At 40.0% G+C, this 16,401-nt stretch overlaps 1 protein-coding gene across 1 annotated transcript in view; it reads left to right on the top strand.

Moving 5' to 3' along the window:
* Positions 1 to 16,401, top strand: part of CNTNAP2 (contactin associated protein 2) — a 1,334,251-nt gene that overhangs the window by 807,050 nt on the left and 510,800 nt on the right. Inside the window, exon 11 of the mRNA XM_045005260.1 lies at positions 1,037 to 1,143. Within this exon, the coding sequence (XP_044861195.1) occupies positions 1,037 to 1,143 (107 nt within the window). The remainder of the gene's footprint in view (positions 1 to 1,036; positions 1,144 to 16,401) is intronic.

Here is a 16,401-nt window from a genome sequence, read left to right as displayed (position 1 = left end):
GTTGGTTGGTAGGAGGTCTATTAATCTTCCCTTAATGTAAAAATGCAGAAGTGTAGTTCATAAATATTATTTGGACGAATTCAACATGAAAGGAAAATTCCTTTAACCCTTGATCAGAAAGCACAGAGTCTGTCCTGAGACTGGCTGAAAAGAAATTTAATAAAGGGGAAAAAAATGGTTCTTTGAAATGAGATTTCAAAGCATACACCAAGAAGAGACAAGTAATAGTTTCAAAAAGCGAAAGTATTATGATAATTCCTATTTAAATGAATCTTTGATAGAAAAGAAACTGGTCAAACTCAAATCTTTGAAATTGCATTTTGTGGCTGTTTCAAATAATAAATGTATGTTCTGATATAATTTCCCCTATTTTTCATTCATTTCCATTCCACCTTTTCTTTTTCATTTCCTCAGCTCTCTTACAATAATTTAGCTAGAGTGGGAGAGCAGGTGGGGTAAAGGTGAATTACGCTTGCCACAAGTGAATTAAAGCCTGTTAAAGCTTTTATTCTGAAGTTCACAGCACCTGGTTTGTTTTAATAATGCAGAGTTAGTAACTTCCATCTCAGCCAGCAGGCAAGCTGCCTCCGTCTTATCCCATGGTGGGCAGGACAAAGATTAATAGAATCTCACTGCTATTCTTTTCTAGCTTTCAGTGACTTGTGGGTCTTGAATCCATGGGGTATGGCATCACCTGCACAATAGAAAGATCCATGGCTTTTGATGTTATTCTGATTCTGGTACTAGTTATTCAAGGCCTTTAAAAACTTAATTTATGATGAGTGAATATATCCCACCATTGTCTTCCTTTTCTACAGTCTGTTAGAAAAGGGGCCACAGCAGGGCTGTGATACATCATCTTTTGTGTGGTTGGCAGTTTGTCACGAATTCTGTTAATCTACCTAAAACAACAAGGATTAATTATGAGTGTAGGGCAAACCTGCATTGATATGATGTATTACTTGGCAGCTCAAAATTTGGCCATTCATAAATCTTGTTGTTTATTTGTTTTTCTCTTTGTCTCTTGTCCTGCCAGGTGCGTGCCCAATCACTGTGAACATGGTGGCAAATGCTCCCAAACGTGGGACAGCTTCAAATGTACTTGTGATGGAACTGGATACAGTGGTGCCACCTGTCACAACTGTAAGTGACACTGTGATTTGCTTCAACACTGTAATATAATATAGAAGGCATGCACAATACTGATGTCTTTTGGTTGAGATGTAAAAGTCCAAGTCAGAGCCATTTGTGGTTATTAAAGAGCCCATAGAACTTTTTTGTGAGAGAAGGAATGCTGATACTTGCATCTAGCCCACATTCCATTTTGACTACTGAAAATTCCATCCTCGGTGGTCAAATGGATCATTGTCCTTAACTCTTGCCTAGTGTTGCTGAGAACTCTTAAATGGTGGCACTAAAGGCTGGTCTACACTGAAAATGTACATCGACATAGCTACGTCCACGCCTCTGAGAGATGTAGCTAGGCCACCCTATCCCGCAGCATAGGCAGCACTAGGTTGACAGAAGAATTCCTTCATCTACTTAGATACTGCCTCTTGCGGGGGTGGATTACCTACAAGGACAGGAGAACTCCTCCTGTCACTATAGTGAGTGTCCACACTGAAGTGTGACAGTAGTGCTGCTGCTATAACGTTTTAAGTGTAGATATAACCTGATACTGAAACAGACGCATGTGCAAACTGACTCTTTGGCCATTCTGAAAGTCAAACTATTACCTCTGTTGTGGTAAGTACTGCAGGCTGCACTATTAGTGCCCACTGCTTACAAGCCATATTGATTATAGCCATATTACAGCTGCCTCTACTGATATACTGGGAGTGAGGGGAGAGAGGAAAATAGATGTCCTTGGACCTTCTATAGCATCTGACTTACATGTGCAGGGCAAGCCATTGTGTGTGTGTGTGTGTTGTCATTCTAGCAAAAGGGCCTTTTCATTTTGAAAAGTGTTTTCTAAAATATAATAGATAAGATAAAGAAGACTTGTCCATTTAATGTCTTTCTCCGTTGACATGCCTACAATAACACCCTCTTACTATTATGAGAGAACAGTTACCTTAGATTCACTACCAAAGCTACAACCAAGATGCTTGCAAATCGGTGAAAAATCCAATTACCAGTTTAATTCAGATTTGCAATTTTTTGTTTACACTTTAATGTCACATTCTGGAATTATGCAAAATATTTAATGAGAAATTTGACAATCTCAGTCTTTGGTTTCTCTGGTCTTTTGTTGGATTTTACAACATTCATGTAATCTCATGAAAAACTGACATTTCACAGGTTTTCCATTTCCACTTAAACTGTGCTATTTTTGAGTGAAATCTCAACGTCATACTGAACATATTTATAACACACACCATTTTAAAAGCATTTAAAATGCATTATTGTTTAATTATAGAGAGAGCTGAAATTATTAAAAAAGCAGTTTTGAGAGACGAGCATTTCCATTGCTCATTTGCTACTGCTTGTGTTCATACGTGGGATCTATAAAGGCCTTCTTTTGACTCACCAATGGTATTCCTGAAAACAAATGTTTGTGATAGTTTCCAACCTCATTTAGTTGCATTTTCCCAGTTCCCAGATGGTGGTAAATAGTGTAACAAGTTAGATTTTTAAAATCTTTAATTTGTTGGACAAATTAAATTCCTTAAGACCTGCTGTCTCTTCTTAGCTTGCTGAGCTAATGGTATATACAGAGGGTTAGTCACCTCTTCTTCATTTCGTATTTTAAAGCTGTGGCTTTCAGTTCAGTGTGTGGGTGCTGGGTAGTGTTGGTAGCCTGTGATATATATAGGAGGGTAAACTAGATGATCTAGTGGTTCCATCTGGCCTTAGACTCTGACTCCATGTATCTACAGCAGATTCCCCCCTCAAAAAAATTGTATTTCTATTATAACAAGATCAGTTATTGAGTAATAATTTGCTCCAGAAGTCTGGTAATTTAATGCCCGTGACTTGAAAGAAAACATAAATCAAGTGCAGATGGATCTAAACCAAAATCCCTATTCTGAAAACCCACTGTTTTAGGTTTGTGGTCTTCTGTGGATCCAAATGTTTATAGGTCAGCCTCACTTCCAATGGTTTGCACAATGAGAAGGCAATCTTCTCCTCTCATATCCACACCAAACATCTCAGCTCCGATATTATGCTCTCCCTGCATGTGTGAGCTCCCACTTACATCAATGGGAACAGAATATTTGATGTGTTGACCTGAGATGAGCACTTATTCTTATAACATTCACTCCCACCCTTGAGCTATAAATGCCATATTCTTTATGGAAAGTTTCTACTAGGTTTTACTCTCTGGACACCATTATTAATTGCCAGGGGTGAAAGTAAAATACAGCTCTTACCAGTATGGGTCCCACTCTGCCTCCCTCCCTCCCAAGGGGCGGTGCCTCAGACGGAAGTGGTGGGGCCAGGTGTGGAAGTAAGTTACATTTCTTACCCGTACAGTCCAAACACAAGCAACCCATTCTCCTACACACTTCATGGATCCCTCCCATAGCATGACTTAGATATAGAAAATAAAGCTACTATTACTACTACCAGTACTGTCTGTAATAAAACTTTACTATTGGAATAAGCCTGAAAAACTGAAAAGTCACTGTCACATTTTCTCCTTGTCCTCCTTCCTCCTCCTCCAGCCAGGCTGCCCGATGCAGCTAGGCTCCCTATTCCCCCGACCGCCCCCCCCACTCAGCAGGGGCTGCAGGGGCTCCCCTCTAGCTTGTAGCAGGGAGCAGGGGGACTGGCTGAGGGAAAAGCCTCTCCAGGTAGCTTGCTGCCTGCATAGGATCAGTTTAAACTTAGCTGGTCACCCTGCGGTCTGAACGGCGAGATTAGGGGCTATTTCTGACGTCCTTGTTAATTTCACTCACGGTTGTTGGGCGGTTGAGACCAAGGCAGGGGCAGAATATAATAGCCATTTGGCTGCAGAGCTTAAATCCAGAGCTAATAAAAACCAGTGGAAGGGGAAAACTCACTGTCACATTGGTTTCTCTCCTTCCTCCTCCTCCAGCCAGGCTGCCAACAGGACTAGGCTCAGTGCTTCTTCCAATCCCCGTACTCAGCAGGGGCTGCAGGGGCTCCCCTCTAGCTTTTAGCAGGGAGCAGGGGGACTGGCTGAGGGAGAAGCCTGCCCAGGACACCTGCTGCCTGCATAGGAACAGTTTAAATTTAGCTGGTCACCCCGTGGTCTGAACGGTGGGATTAGGGGCTATTTCTGGCATCCTTGTTAATTTCACTCACAGTTGTTGGGGGGGGGGGGTGACCAAAGCCGGGGCAGTTCTTTTCAGCCCCCTGGATGAGGCGATCTTCAACAAAGAAATGTGACAGTGAGTTTTCCCTTTCCAAGCTTTTATTAGCTTTGAGTTTGAACTTTTTGTTATGCAGCCAAAGGGGTGAAAGTAAGCCAGTACTGAGTGCTCCACTTTATTTGCCGGTACACTGCTGCACCATTTTTTACCGGTACTCTGTGCCGGCTTACTTTCACCTCTGTTACTGGCTTATAAAAAGTCTCTTACCTGGATGCTTCTCTCCATGCCTTATAAACAAACTCCAGAAACTTAAACAGGATGAACTGAAAGCTTTTCATAAAGGTGATATTTTCCCAATCAAGTACGGGTTGTGGAATGGGATGCACAAAGTTGTCATCCATATTCCAGACCAGGGAATAAAATGTCTGCTGCAAAAGTGGTGAGGAGCCAACGTGCACCATACCATGTGGTGAGTGATGGATTTGGTCCTACCAAGCGCCAGTATAGTGTAAGCCTGGTTTGACATGAGTAATTAGACGTGGGTGAGGCCTCATTTCTTGAGAGACTGGTTTAGGGTGGTAATGGATCTGCAGGCTGGAAACAGAATGTCTGTACTAGCTAAGATAAGAGGGAACACCCACAGAACCATTTCCAATTGGCAAGATAACAATGGATAAGATATTTTGGGAACATAAAGATGAGGTAAAGAGTAAATTATACTTGGACAGTGTGTGGATACAGTATGCTGTACAGGGATTGGTTTCTACACAGTAACCAAGCCAATCACAAAATGTGTAATGCAATGTAACGTGGAAATGTATATAAAGGAAGATCAATGCTGTATAACTTTGGATGGTACACTTGTGTCTGATCAACTCAAGTGTAGTTCTTTTGCCAATAAAGAAATCTCAGTGGTTAGTTAGACATCGAGCTGGATGGATAATGGCTTGGTGCCCAGTGAATGGATAAGGTCTCAGAAGCCACCCCAACATACTCCTGAGTGAATCAAGTCTCAGAGGCTATCCTCTTTTACATAGTTATTTCACAAAAAAACTGTCAGCCAAGGAAAGTTTGTCTGTTGGCTAGAAGGAGGCCAGAATTTCTCCTCATGCATTTCAGGCTATACAAGCAATAAGCAAGAGAGAAAAAGAGTTCAGTAAAAAAACTGTTATTTCATTTTATGAAAATAATAATAATACTTAGTTATAGAAATGTCTTTTAAGTTCCTTCCTTCTTTTTGAACATGTATCTATTGGGTTTAAAATTCTTCTCTGAGACTATTAAATATAAGAAGGAACTCATCTTCAGAGCGAATTGTGCCACTGTTGGACTGTAATATACCCAAAGAAATCAAATGCATAAAAACTGATTATTAAAGAAAAACATGACCATGTGTAAGGGACCATTCCTATGGTTCATTCACAGTCCAAATTCCCATTGATGTGATTGAGAGTTTGTGTTCATAAAGACTGCAGGATTAGGACTGGGAAGAAAATATAGAATTGCATAGTTAAATAGTATTTTGGTGAAACAAAGAAAAAATAATTTGGCATATGTATTTGTTGAGCCCTTTAAGTCTGAATTTTCATAGTTTTAGGGTTTTTTTTCTGGTTTGACACCACTATTTTGAAAATCATTTATTTTTGTGCATGTGAATGGGCAGTTAAGATATTCATTTCATCTGGATAAATGCAATGAGGGATGTTTAGTTAATTAAGCATGTTCTCACTGACCAGTGAATCTTTGAAAATAAGAATAAACTACTTTTCCTCCTTGAGTGCCAACGAGAGAGAATAAGGAACAGAGGTAGGGAGTCACTTCCTTCAAATCACATTCATTAAAAAAGAAAAAAAAATAATCCCAGTAGCTGTGTACATTTCTCTTAATAGCATTTTCATCTGACTTCTGCAGATAAAATAATGCAATAAGGAAAGGAAAAGATGCTACTGGACCGCTATGTCAAAAGGGGGATTTGAAGTACAGTGTCTGTCTTTCAGGTACAAGCAGGATAAAAGCACATGGGATTATAACAAGACAGGTCGTCTGGAGGCACACAGCACAGGAACCTTTGCCTTTGCAACACAACTAAAGTTTCAGGCTAATCCCTTTCTTCATATATTGCTTTAGAAAGACAGCAAAAGATTTTGGTTTTTTTTAAGGATCTAATTTCAGTTTCACAGCGAGTGTTGCAATAATTTTAAAATTACTCTTTTCTCTTTAGAGAAAAAGTTTCTTTGAAAGGTGAGCTTCAATTTATGTAATGAAAGCATCAACTAAGCCCTGGTCTACACACAGCCCCTGGTTCGAACTAGGGTACGCGAATTCAGCTACGTGAATAACGTAGCTGAATTCGAACTACCCTAGTTCGAATGACTTACCGTCCAGACGCCGCGGAAGCGAACTCCGTGGCTCCAAGGTCGACTCCGGCAACTCCTCCTGCCGCGGTGGAGTACCGGAGTCGACCGCGGCGCTTCCGGAGTTCGAACTATCGCGTCTAGATCAGACGCGATAGTTCGAACTCCGAGAAGTCGAACTCGCCGCGTCGACCCGGTGGGTAAGTATAGACGTGGCCTTAGTAGAGGTGATCATGGAATGGTCTCCATGTTGTGGACCCAGGTGTATAGCATGTCAGAATTTCAGCAACCTTCTGTAATGAAACTCAGAATCAAGGGAAACTCATATTTTATTACAAGCCTGCAATTTGCCAGGTTTGCCACCATCGGTATTCATGACCCTCCTAGTAGTCTTAGGTCTATGCTGTTCAGCAAACCTAGACTATTTTTGGTTTGAGGTGGGAAGTCAGCACTATTCTGTAGTTTTGACCTGAAACCAGGCAACGCTCTGGAGCTTTGTCTGAATTTCATTTTGGATTTTTAGGTTCATTTGAAGCAGAAACTCAAAGCCAAACTCAAGGGATAAACTCTTTAAACTCAAACAGAGTAAATATTTGCATGAAACCCCTGTGAATCCAAATGACTTTGTTTCACAAAGCTCTAGTCATAATGCATTTATTAAATGACAATGCAAACCACAATAAGTATATAGAGGAAGAGAAAATATACATTCCTTAGAATGAAGTAGTAGTAGTATTTTTTTTAAAACTAGAAAAAAAGATACTTTACAGGAAGAAATTTCACCTGGAAACAAATCTGACGTCACGATAATGACTAATTGTCTCAGATTAGGAGTAGCAGTTCAGCACATTTACTTTTTCAGCACATTTTACGATGTTTAAATGACTAAATAGTTTTGGATAAGTTTGCTTTTCAGACCCTGTCAAAGTAGTATTGTGGTGTTCAACATTTGTCTCCACTCAGTAATTTCCATAGCAAATGAGTTCAGTTTACAAATGAAATGTTTATTCTAATTGCCTGCCAATTCAACAAAAGACCTGAGAGTCACCTCTCTTCTTGCATTTCAACATCTACCAAATTCTGCCCTCATTACAGATGTGCAACCTTGTTTTCCTGAGAGGTTTTATGCAGGAGTGATAGGTTATAAATTTTGCTAATGATCCATAAAAAGGAATATAATCCAGCTTCCTCTCTCTTAACTGTGTTGGCTCTACAGAACCAACAGAAGAAGTAAAAACATAAATACTTTTGACAGTATAGGAATAGTGAAAGTGAATGCACACAAGATTCAGGTTGATTGAGTGAAGCGTGCCATTTTTACTTTCTCAGAGTAGAACAGCACTTGACATTTTAAATTTTTCCAAACCCAATATTGTAACATTTAGTGGTTTTCTTTCATTAGCTGTGATACAATGGATTAACAGAGGCTGGACTGTAACCCTGACTGCTGAATTCCTTGGTTTTGTCTTCTTAAGGCATGCAATCAACAAGTATTTTACCCTACATTCTGGAATGTGAATAAAAGTTCATGGGGAAAGTGGGAAAGCACTCTTAAAATGTTGAGTCCATTTAGTACCACTAGGAGCCTAAAGGGTTTGATGGGGTTATTTGTTTCCTCCCCTTGCTCCACCCCTTCTCCCTAAATTGAAATATTCTGATTACTTTAATAAAGGATTTAACAGCATCTAGAAGCAATCTTAAGATAACAAAATTTGAATCAGACCACCTGTGTCACTTCATGTTGTTATTTGTATGGGCAATGGCGTAATTTTGTTACTTGATTAAGTTGATTGCCAAATTCAGTCATCGGGAAAACAAATTTAATCTTCACCGACTATAATTTTCATGCTGGGACTGTTTAAACTCCAGCAGGCTCTCTATTGATTAGTTCACAACAACTATGTTTCCCTGGTTTTTGTAATGAGAGAATTCATTGAGACTATTGAAATCCTGAACTTTTTGCATCTTCTAATTAAAACAAGAGAGACATGATATTACCTGTTCACATCATGAAATAATTATCTTTTCTCTTACACCGATAGCAACCGTGTTCTTTTAGTCTAAATGAATTTTATTTTAGATAGGAATCACAGTGTGATTTGCCTCTTCTGTAAAGGCTGCAGCATCACTCAGAACAAAATGGCTACTGTCTTTGCACACAGTCAGGCTTGTTAGAAATTTTGAAGTGTGGTACAGAGACAGTAAAGGCCTCAGAGTTTCATAAACATAAGGATGGTTTGTTTGGCCAGGATTAATATTTTTTAAGCCAAGTCACAAAACTCTTTCCTTCAGACAGTATCATAAAAGGAAAAGTGAACTTTGAATGAAGACCATGAACAACTTTCAGAATTTCACATTTGAAAAAAGATGAGTAATAGAGCAAGCTACTTTACCAATTCAACATAATCTGAGTTGAAACAGACATAGCCAGACAATCCAGCAGTAATAAGGATATTTCTTGTGTATCAGGGTGCAGGAATATGGAAATAAAAGTGCCCTCATCATACTTAAGGCAATTGGGATACGCACAAACAGGGGTAACAGCATTTAATATAATTGTCATCAGGTAGTCAGACTGCTGACCACCATATACTACGAAAACAAAGAAAATAATCTTTTAGAGTTAAAGCCTCCATGCAAGAGGGAAGTGTTGCACTTTATTTTCCTAATAATGTGCAAAACATCCTCCCCCACAAACATCATTGCAGCAACATTCTCTTGGCTAGATTTAGTAAAACTTTTTTTAAAAAATCTGAGTATTAAAATGCTTTAATCGGTTTCTTGGAAATGAACTCTCAACTCACTGTGGAATAGGCAGAATAGTTTGGTGGTTAGTGTCCCTGCCTGCAGGTATATGGGATCTTGGGGAGCAATTACCACACAGGTGGGGTGCCAATTAATTTCTTAATTAAAGGAAAAAGGAAGTGGTGGGAATTTAACAATAAATACGATGGGATGGGGTGTATAGGGTGTTTACAATAGAAATGATGGTGGGGGGGGTTCTTATTGAACAGTGTAGGGAGTTCTAACAGTGGGGTACAGTAAGTGGGATTTGGCACAATGGGATACAGTACAGTTAATAAGCAACTCAACTTTATATAGGAACAACTCTAGATACAGTGTGGAATGTAAAACATACCAAAAGGAGATGCAAGACAAACTGGTAGCTTCTATATAGAATGGTCAAGAATCTTAGATAGAATGTATTAAGTGGTTAGTGGCCTTATACACAATGTAACACAATAGTATCAATGCAAATACAAAGTATATCAGAAAGGTGGAGGCAACCAATGGGGTGTTATAATTACAAGTAAAATGTGAATCACAGTGCAATAATACAATATGGGTGATAAGTGAAATTATGCAATGTAGAAAATTACTGACTTAATTTGTGAGGCTGTGATAGCAAGAGTGTACCCAAAGGCTGGGTCAAGAAACAAGAGGGGAGGGGGTGAATGATAGTGGCAACTGATGAGAGGTGCAGCTGCAAGCAGCGAGAGACTCTGAAGCCCTGCGAGGTAAGGACAACGGAGCAGTGTTGGTGAGGGGGGGGGGAACCAGCAAGGGGTTTGGGAAGTTCAGAGGGTGATGCAGACCCGGGGGAAAAAGCAGCAAGGGTTTGAGAAGTTCAGAGGGTGATGCAGGAGTGGGGGGAAAAGCAAAGGGTTTGGGAAGTTCGGAGGGTGATGCAGGAGTGGGGGAAAAAGCAGCAAGGGGTTTACAACCGGGAGACACGGAGAAGTACACAGAGGGGGAGATTGGAGCAGCAAAAACCTTATCTATCCTCTAACTTAATCAAACTTATATAAAATAACAAGCAGCTTATACAAAGTAACAAAACAGGTACAGAATACAACCAGGCAATGGCTTTTTAAATTTATCTTAACCAACGACTAGGCAAAACAACAAATATCACAATTCTAAGCAAAACGATAACAAGCAACTATACGGAGCAACAAAACAACGAACTATAGCAAGGCAGGTGAGACTTACAAGCTTTACAATCTTAACAAACTATGACTTATTAAACTAAAAAAAAAACCCAAAACCTATGGTGCACCTTATGCTATGGGGAAGTTACAGAGGGCAGAGTGGTATGTGCCCAGGATACAGCTCCCAAGGCAGCCCCCAAGGAAGCTAAGGGATGGTGGCTGCAGCAGTGGATACAGCTGAAAGCAGTGAGCCCGAGGCAAAGCCCACAGGAGCAGAGCTTAGCAGCGGCACAAACTTATTTTTTAGAGTTTAAGAGAGGTTTTAAGACACAGACCAAGGTTTAGCTTGAGTCTGTGTGCTGGGGAGACAGAGCCAGCAGCTAAAATAATAAAATAAAAGTATAGGAAGTTTCACAGAGGGATTCTTACCAGTCCCCAAGGCAGCAGCAAAGGCAGAAGCAGCAAGAACATCAGAAGGCTTGGTACAAATCAGGAGATCTCTCAGGCAGCAATTCGTTCTTTGTGGGGGGGGGGTTCAAAAAACAGGGGTACGCTCAAAAATAAAACGAGAGCGGAGAAAGAACCCCCAGAACCGCTGGCTGATCAGACCAGGCAGCAATGCAGGAGCCTTTCTGAGGTCTGATCAGAAAATGTCTGGTTATAAAGGCAAACTTAGGCAGCTTCCCGCCAGTAACTCTGATTGGTTCCCCTTCTTACAGGGAGGAGAGAAGGCAGGGAAAAGACTGCAGGTAGGCATAGAACATGTCTGGGCAAGTTCTGAGCCCCCCAGGTATGACTCATATGCTCAGCTATTTTGTCTTTAGGTCTTGCAGCTCTGGACATTGCCTACCCTACACCAAGCCCAGGTTTAACAAGGTGATAACAGGACTAACCCTTTGAACAGGGAAGTGGTCCCACTCAGCACGCAGCACAAGTGGCCATCCCTTTGAGAAGGGCAATGGCTCTTGTTAAACAACTTAAGGGGCCCTCCCTTTGAGAAGGGCAGAGGCCCTGGTAAACAACTTAACAGCCAGGGAGGGGCGGCCACAGGAGGAGGACAAAAACAAAATGGAGTAGGGGGACAGCTGTAAGAAACAAAATGGAATAGGGGGATAGCTGTAACAGACAGTTAGTATTTGCATGAGCTTTAAACTAGAGAAATCTCATCTGTGCTCAGAAGGGGGTTAGTATTTGATGTCAATAGGGGTTTTACATCAATGGGAACTGTTTATGTGGATCAAGTGCACTACAGGGCCCTAAACATTGAAAGCTGGATGGAACTCTCAATGTCTTTATATTAAAATAAATAAATAGATCTGCCTTATGAAAACAAAGAAAAAAATTAGTCTCCAAGAAGACTCATTGAGAACTAGGAAGGCCTGATTTCTCCCTCTGTCTTCACTATTAGGAAGAGGGGTTGCTTGCATATCCTGTCCCACGGGAAACTCTTTTATAAAGAAGTGGGGAAGGAAATAACCTATGCTGTTTGACTTCCCAAAAGAAACTACTGAGGTGGGAGGTGAGCAATTACTTAGCACCATCTTAAGTGCCTGGAAGAAGGCAGAATGGGACATTTGACTGCAGGAGGAAAGCTTGGTAAAAGGCCAAGCCACCAAATGCCAACTGAGGTATTTGAGGAATAGACTGACTCCTATTTTACTGGGAGGAAGGAGTGACTGAGAGATTAGAAATGGCCCCTGCTGTGGCAGAGAGGGGCCGTGGGGCAAGGTTGGTGACTGTGCAGCATTCCGGTTGGAGTTTAATGTTGGTCTGAGCTCAGACTTTCAAGTGAAATTGCTAGGGTTGGTTCTCTTCCACTCCTAATATTCCAACCTACAGGGCTTTCTTTGTTAGAGACTCCTTTTAGCCTTTGCCTAGGAGGAGGAGGAGGCATGGCTTTTGTTGTATTTTTAGTACAAAGATGGCTTGAATTTCTGATGCCTCATTTAATGTTTTGAGTCCATGTACTGCCTTTGTTCCAAATATGAAGCACAAACTTTTCTTAAAGACTGGGTGACCTAATTTAGAATATCTTTGCAACACTCCTGTGTAGAAGCCTTTTGCTGTGAAAATTCCCCATATTCGTGAATCTTTCCATTTTCCCCCATCACTGCAATTAGAAAAGAAGAAAGCAAAGTAACCACAGTTTTACATATGTAACAGTAAGTAACCAGAAACATATGTGTTTCCATTTAAAGCCAGTCTTCAAATGTCAGAGTGGACCAGTCTAGCAAACTTTCCCATTTTCCTCATGACACTGAACTCAGCTGTTAGTTTCAGTTTGGCTTTTTTCAAACAATTCTGCAGGTGATCATTCGGTGAATGAGTCCTTTGACATCTTTAGAAACAAAAAATGCTCAGACATTTTACCAGTCCCTTACTCCATATTGTAAATGGCTCTGTGCATGAGTGATCTAATATACTGACATTCCAAATGCCCAAAAATTACAAGGATGCTTGGGAAGGAGGAAAAGAGTGAGTTTTCCTATGAAAGTCAGACGTTAATACATTTTATTATGTCCTTGCCTTATTTTAAAAACATTTCTTATCAAATTAATATTCCTGATAGATGTCAGAATGAGAGTCCTAGAGAACAAAACCTATGGGTGTTATTAAAAATGCACAGACATGGCACACCAGTATTGACTTGAAAGCCCTGTTTCCTATATTTAGAATGTGCCATATCCTGTGGCAAGGTGTAGTAGTTTACTTTTTAAGGACTCTGTGAATGGGCTGATTTGCCACCTCCCTCTCAGCACAGAATACATATGCTGGGTATCGAGAACTAAATATTGTACCTGAAGTTTTTCTTTATTGTTAAGAGCAACAAACATAAATCTTGGTTGAGGTTCCTCTGCTGTTTGTAAACTTTCCCTGCAAAACCACCTGCCTCACCCATAAACTATCTCTTCCCTGAGGATTTCCACTTTTTGTCCTTCTTTGTTGGAGCTAATGAGTTCTTGTCTCATTCTGCCCCCAGGATAGCCTGGGCACTGGCAGAGCAAACAATCCCACTGGTATATCTCCGTTCTGACATGGATGGACCACCTGTAGAAGGGTAGATCAATTTCCATGTCATTGAAATCCTTGTCTACTCCCCTGACATTGCAACCTGGGAATTTATTAAAGATTGCCTAGCCACATTGGTGATGGCTTTTGTGTGCGTGTTACGAATGCCTTCCATTTATAGAAAGGAGTAAGACTCCTACTCATTTTGCATAGGTCACTAAACAGGGAAGGGAAGGACTTTCATTTACTACCAACCAAGGCTTCATTTGAACCTTCAGCCTATAGTAGAAAGACCATATAATCCGTTATCAAAACTCGTGCTCAATCCTGCTCTCATTATTCATGCAAAACTCCTTTTAACTTCAATGGTAGTTTAATGAGAATCAGGCTGTCAGGATTTAATTTGATCACCATGACCACCAAGCCATGCTGTCTGTCTGTCTTTTATAAAGAATAGCAGATCTTTATTGAAAACACCAATTAAAAGGTGTTTGAAATCAGTACATTCAAAACCTACTTCACATATTCCTTTATTAGTTTTTGATTCCTGATACTTGGTTATTAGTAAGATAATGAGTGAAACTGATAGAACATAAGAATGGCCAGACTGGGACAGACCAATGGTCCATCTAACCCAGTATCCTGTCTTCTGAAAGCGGCCAGTGCCAGATGATTCAGAGGTAATGAACTGAACAGGCGATGGTTGAGTGATCCAGCTTCTGGCAATCAGAGGCTATGGACATCCAGCAGTTGAGGTTGCATCCCTGAGAATCTTGGCTATCCTCCATGAACTTATCTAGTTATTTTTTAACCCAGTTATAGTTTTGGCCTTCAGAAAATCCCCGGGCAATGAGTTCCAAAGATTGATTGTGCCTTGTTTTATACCTGCTGCCTATTAATTTCATTTGTTCACCCCTGGTTCTTACGTTATGTGAAGGAGTAAATAACACTTCCTTATTCACATTCTCCATTTCATTGATGATTTTATAGACCGCTGTCATATCCCCTCTTAGTCGTCTTCCAAGCTGAAAAGTCCAAGGGTTATTAGTCTGTCCTCATACAGAAGCTGTTCCATATCCTTAATCACTTTTGTTACTCTTCTTTGTAACTTTTCTAATTCTAATGTATGTTCTATGGGATGGGATAACCAGAACTGCACACAGTATTCAAGTTGTGGTCGTACCATGGATTTATATAGTGGCATTATGATATTTTCTGTCATCTTATCTGTCCCTTTCCCAATGGTTCCGAACATTGTTTTGTTTGTTTTTTTGTTTGTTTGTTTTTGAACGCTGCTGCACATTGAACAGAGAACTGTCCGCAGTGACCCCAAGATCTCTTTATTGAGTGGTAATAGCTAATTTAGACACCATCATTTTATAAGTGTTTTCCAATGTGCATTACTTTGAATTTATCAACTTTGAATTTCATCTGCCATTTTCTTGCCCAGTCACCCCATTTTGTGAGATCCCATTGTAAAACTTCACAGTCTGCTTTGGACTTAAGAAAGTGCCTTTCGTGACCTTAGTAGGTGGACTGTAGAAATTCTTGGGTCTCTCTGCAAGGAAACTGTCTGAGCATGTGGGGTCACAGATGTCTTTAAATTATTTCCAAGTAAACATATGCCTATCTGTGCCTTGTACATATTCTGTTCATGCTTGTACTCGTTATTACTGAGTTTACCTTCCAGCCGTTTACCTGTTTGAAAAGTTCCTTAGATGTTTGAAATCTTTTAAACATTGTTTACTAAATCTCTTTATTGTTTCCATTTTGCCCATAAAATATTTCATTTCTTTTCAAACTATGTTTGACATATCAGTATTTTCTATGTTGCATAATACAGGCAATATTTGGGTATAACATGTCATCCCACTAGTGCCTGAGAAGTTGAACTAGGAAAACATACAAAAATCAGGGGTGTTTATAATTGATAAAACTGTAACCCTTCTGCCAAGTGTTGTCGGCAGCAACAGGATTCAGTATTTAAGAGTTCATCTTAAAATTACAAACAAAATGGGCTTTTGAGCCCCTACCCGGAAACCTGGAAAAAACAGAATAATCAGAAATGTCTTATATTTTGAGAGAACTTTTCACAAAACTGCCTCCCCCTTGTTTTTCCATTAGGAATTTGTGTCGCCTTTATATTTTAAATGTTTGCCTGTGAAACTTGATGCTTCTTTGAGTGTTGTCTTGAATGAGCAAATCTTCCCAATGGCAAAATTTGGCTTTCTGCAGACAAAGCCATCTTTGCACTGTGAACATAAACCCTGTTCATTCAAATACATACACTCGTGTGAGTTCTGTTACTTCAGCGAGACTCAGGATGGGTGCAGGGGTTCATACTAGTGAATCATTTTTGCATGGTTCCTGTAAATTGTAATAATGAATTTGATTTGAGATTTTATTAGAAATCAGTACAGTTTCCCAGGCATATGGCAACATTTTCTCCTTGAATTGGATGAAAATGTAAAGAATAATAATTCCAGGGCACAAAGCCCTCTTGGGGGGCACTTGGCATTTCTGTTGATCAGATCCTTTTATTCTCAGCCTTTCAAAATAGTGTCAATCTATTCCCTCCAAATACCAAAAGGCTAGTGAGATACTATGCCCAGATACTAGGGTGATGGGGACCATATAAACACTTTGATACAGATGCTGCAAAAATTCATTTTTGAAAGTAAAACTTATTTTCCCCAGAGCCTTTACAAAAAAAAAATAGTGTTGGAGTATTTGAAGTTGAAGCCCTAAAACAAACGGCATAATTATGTTTGCAACATTATATTTAAAATAATTATGTAACCATTACAGCAACTTTAAAAAAGTGCT

The sequence above is a fragment of the Mauremys mutica genome, chromosome 2, assembly GCF_020497125.1.
Source record: "Mauremys mutica isolate MM-2020 ecotype Southern chromosome 2, ASM2049712v1, whole genome shotgun sequence".
Lineage (NCBI taxonomy): Eukaryota > Metazoa > Chordata > Testudines > Geoemydidae > Mauremys > Mauremys mutica.
Note: the sequence above shows the minus strand (reverse complement) of the source record. Positions and strands in the feature narration are given on the sequence as shown.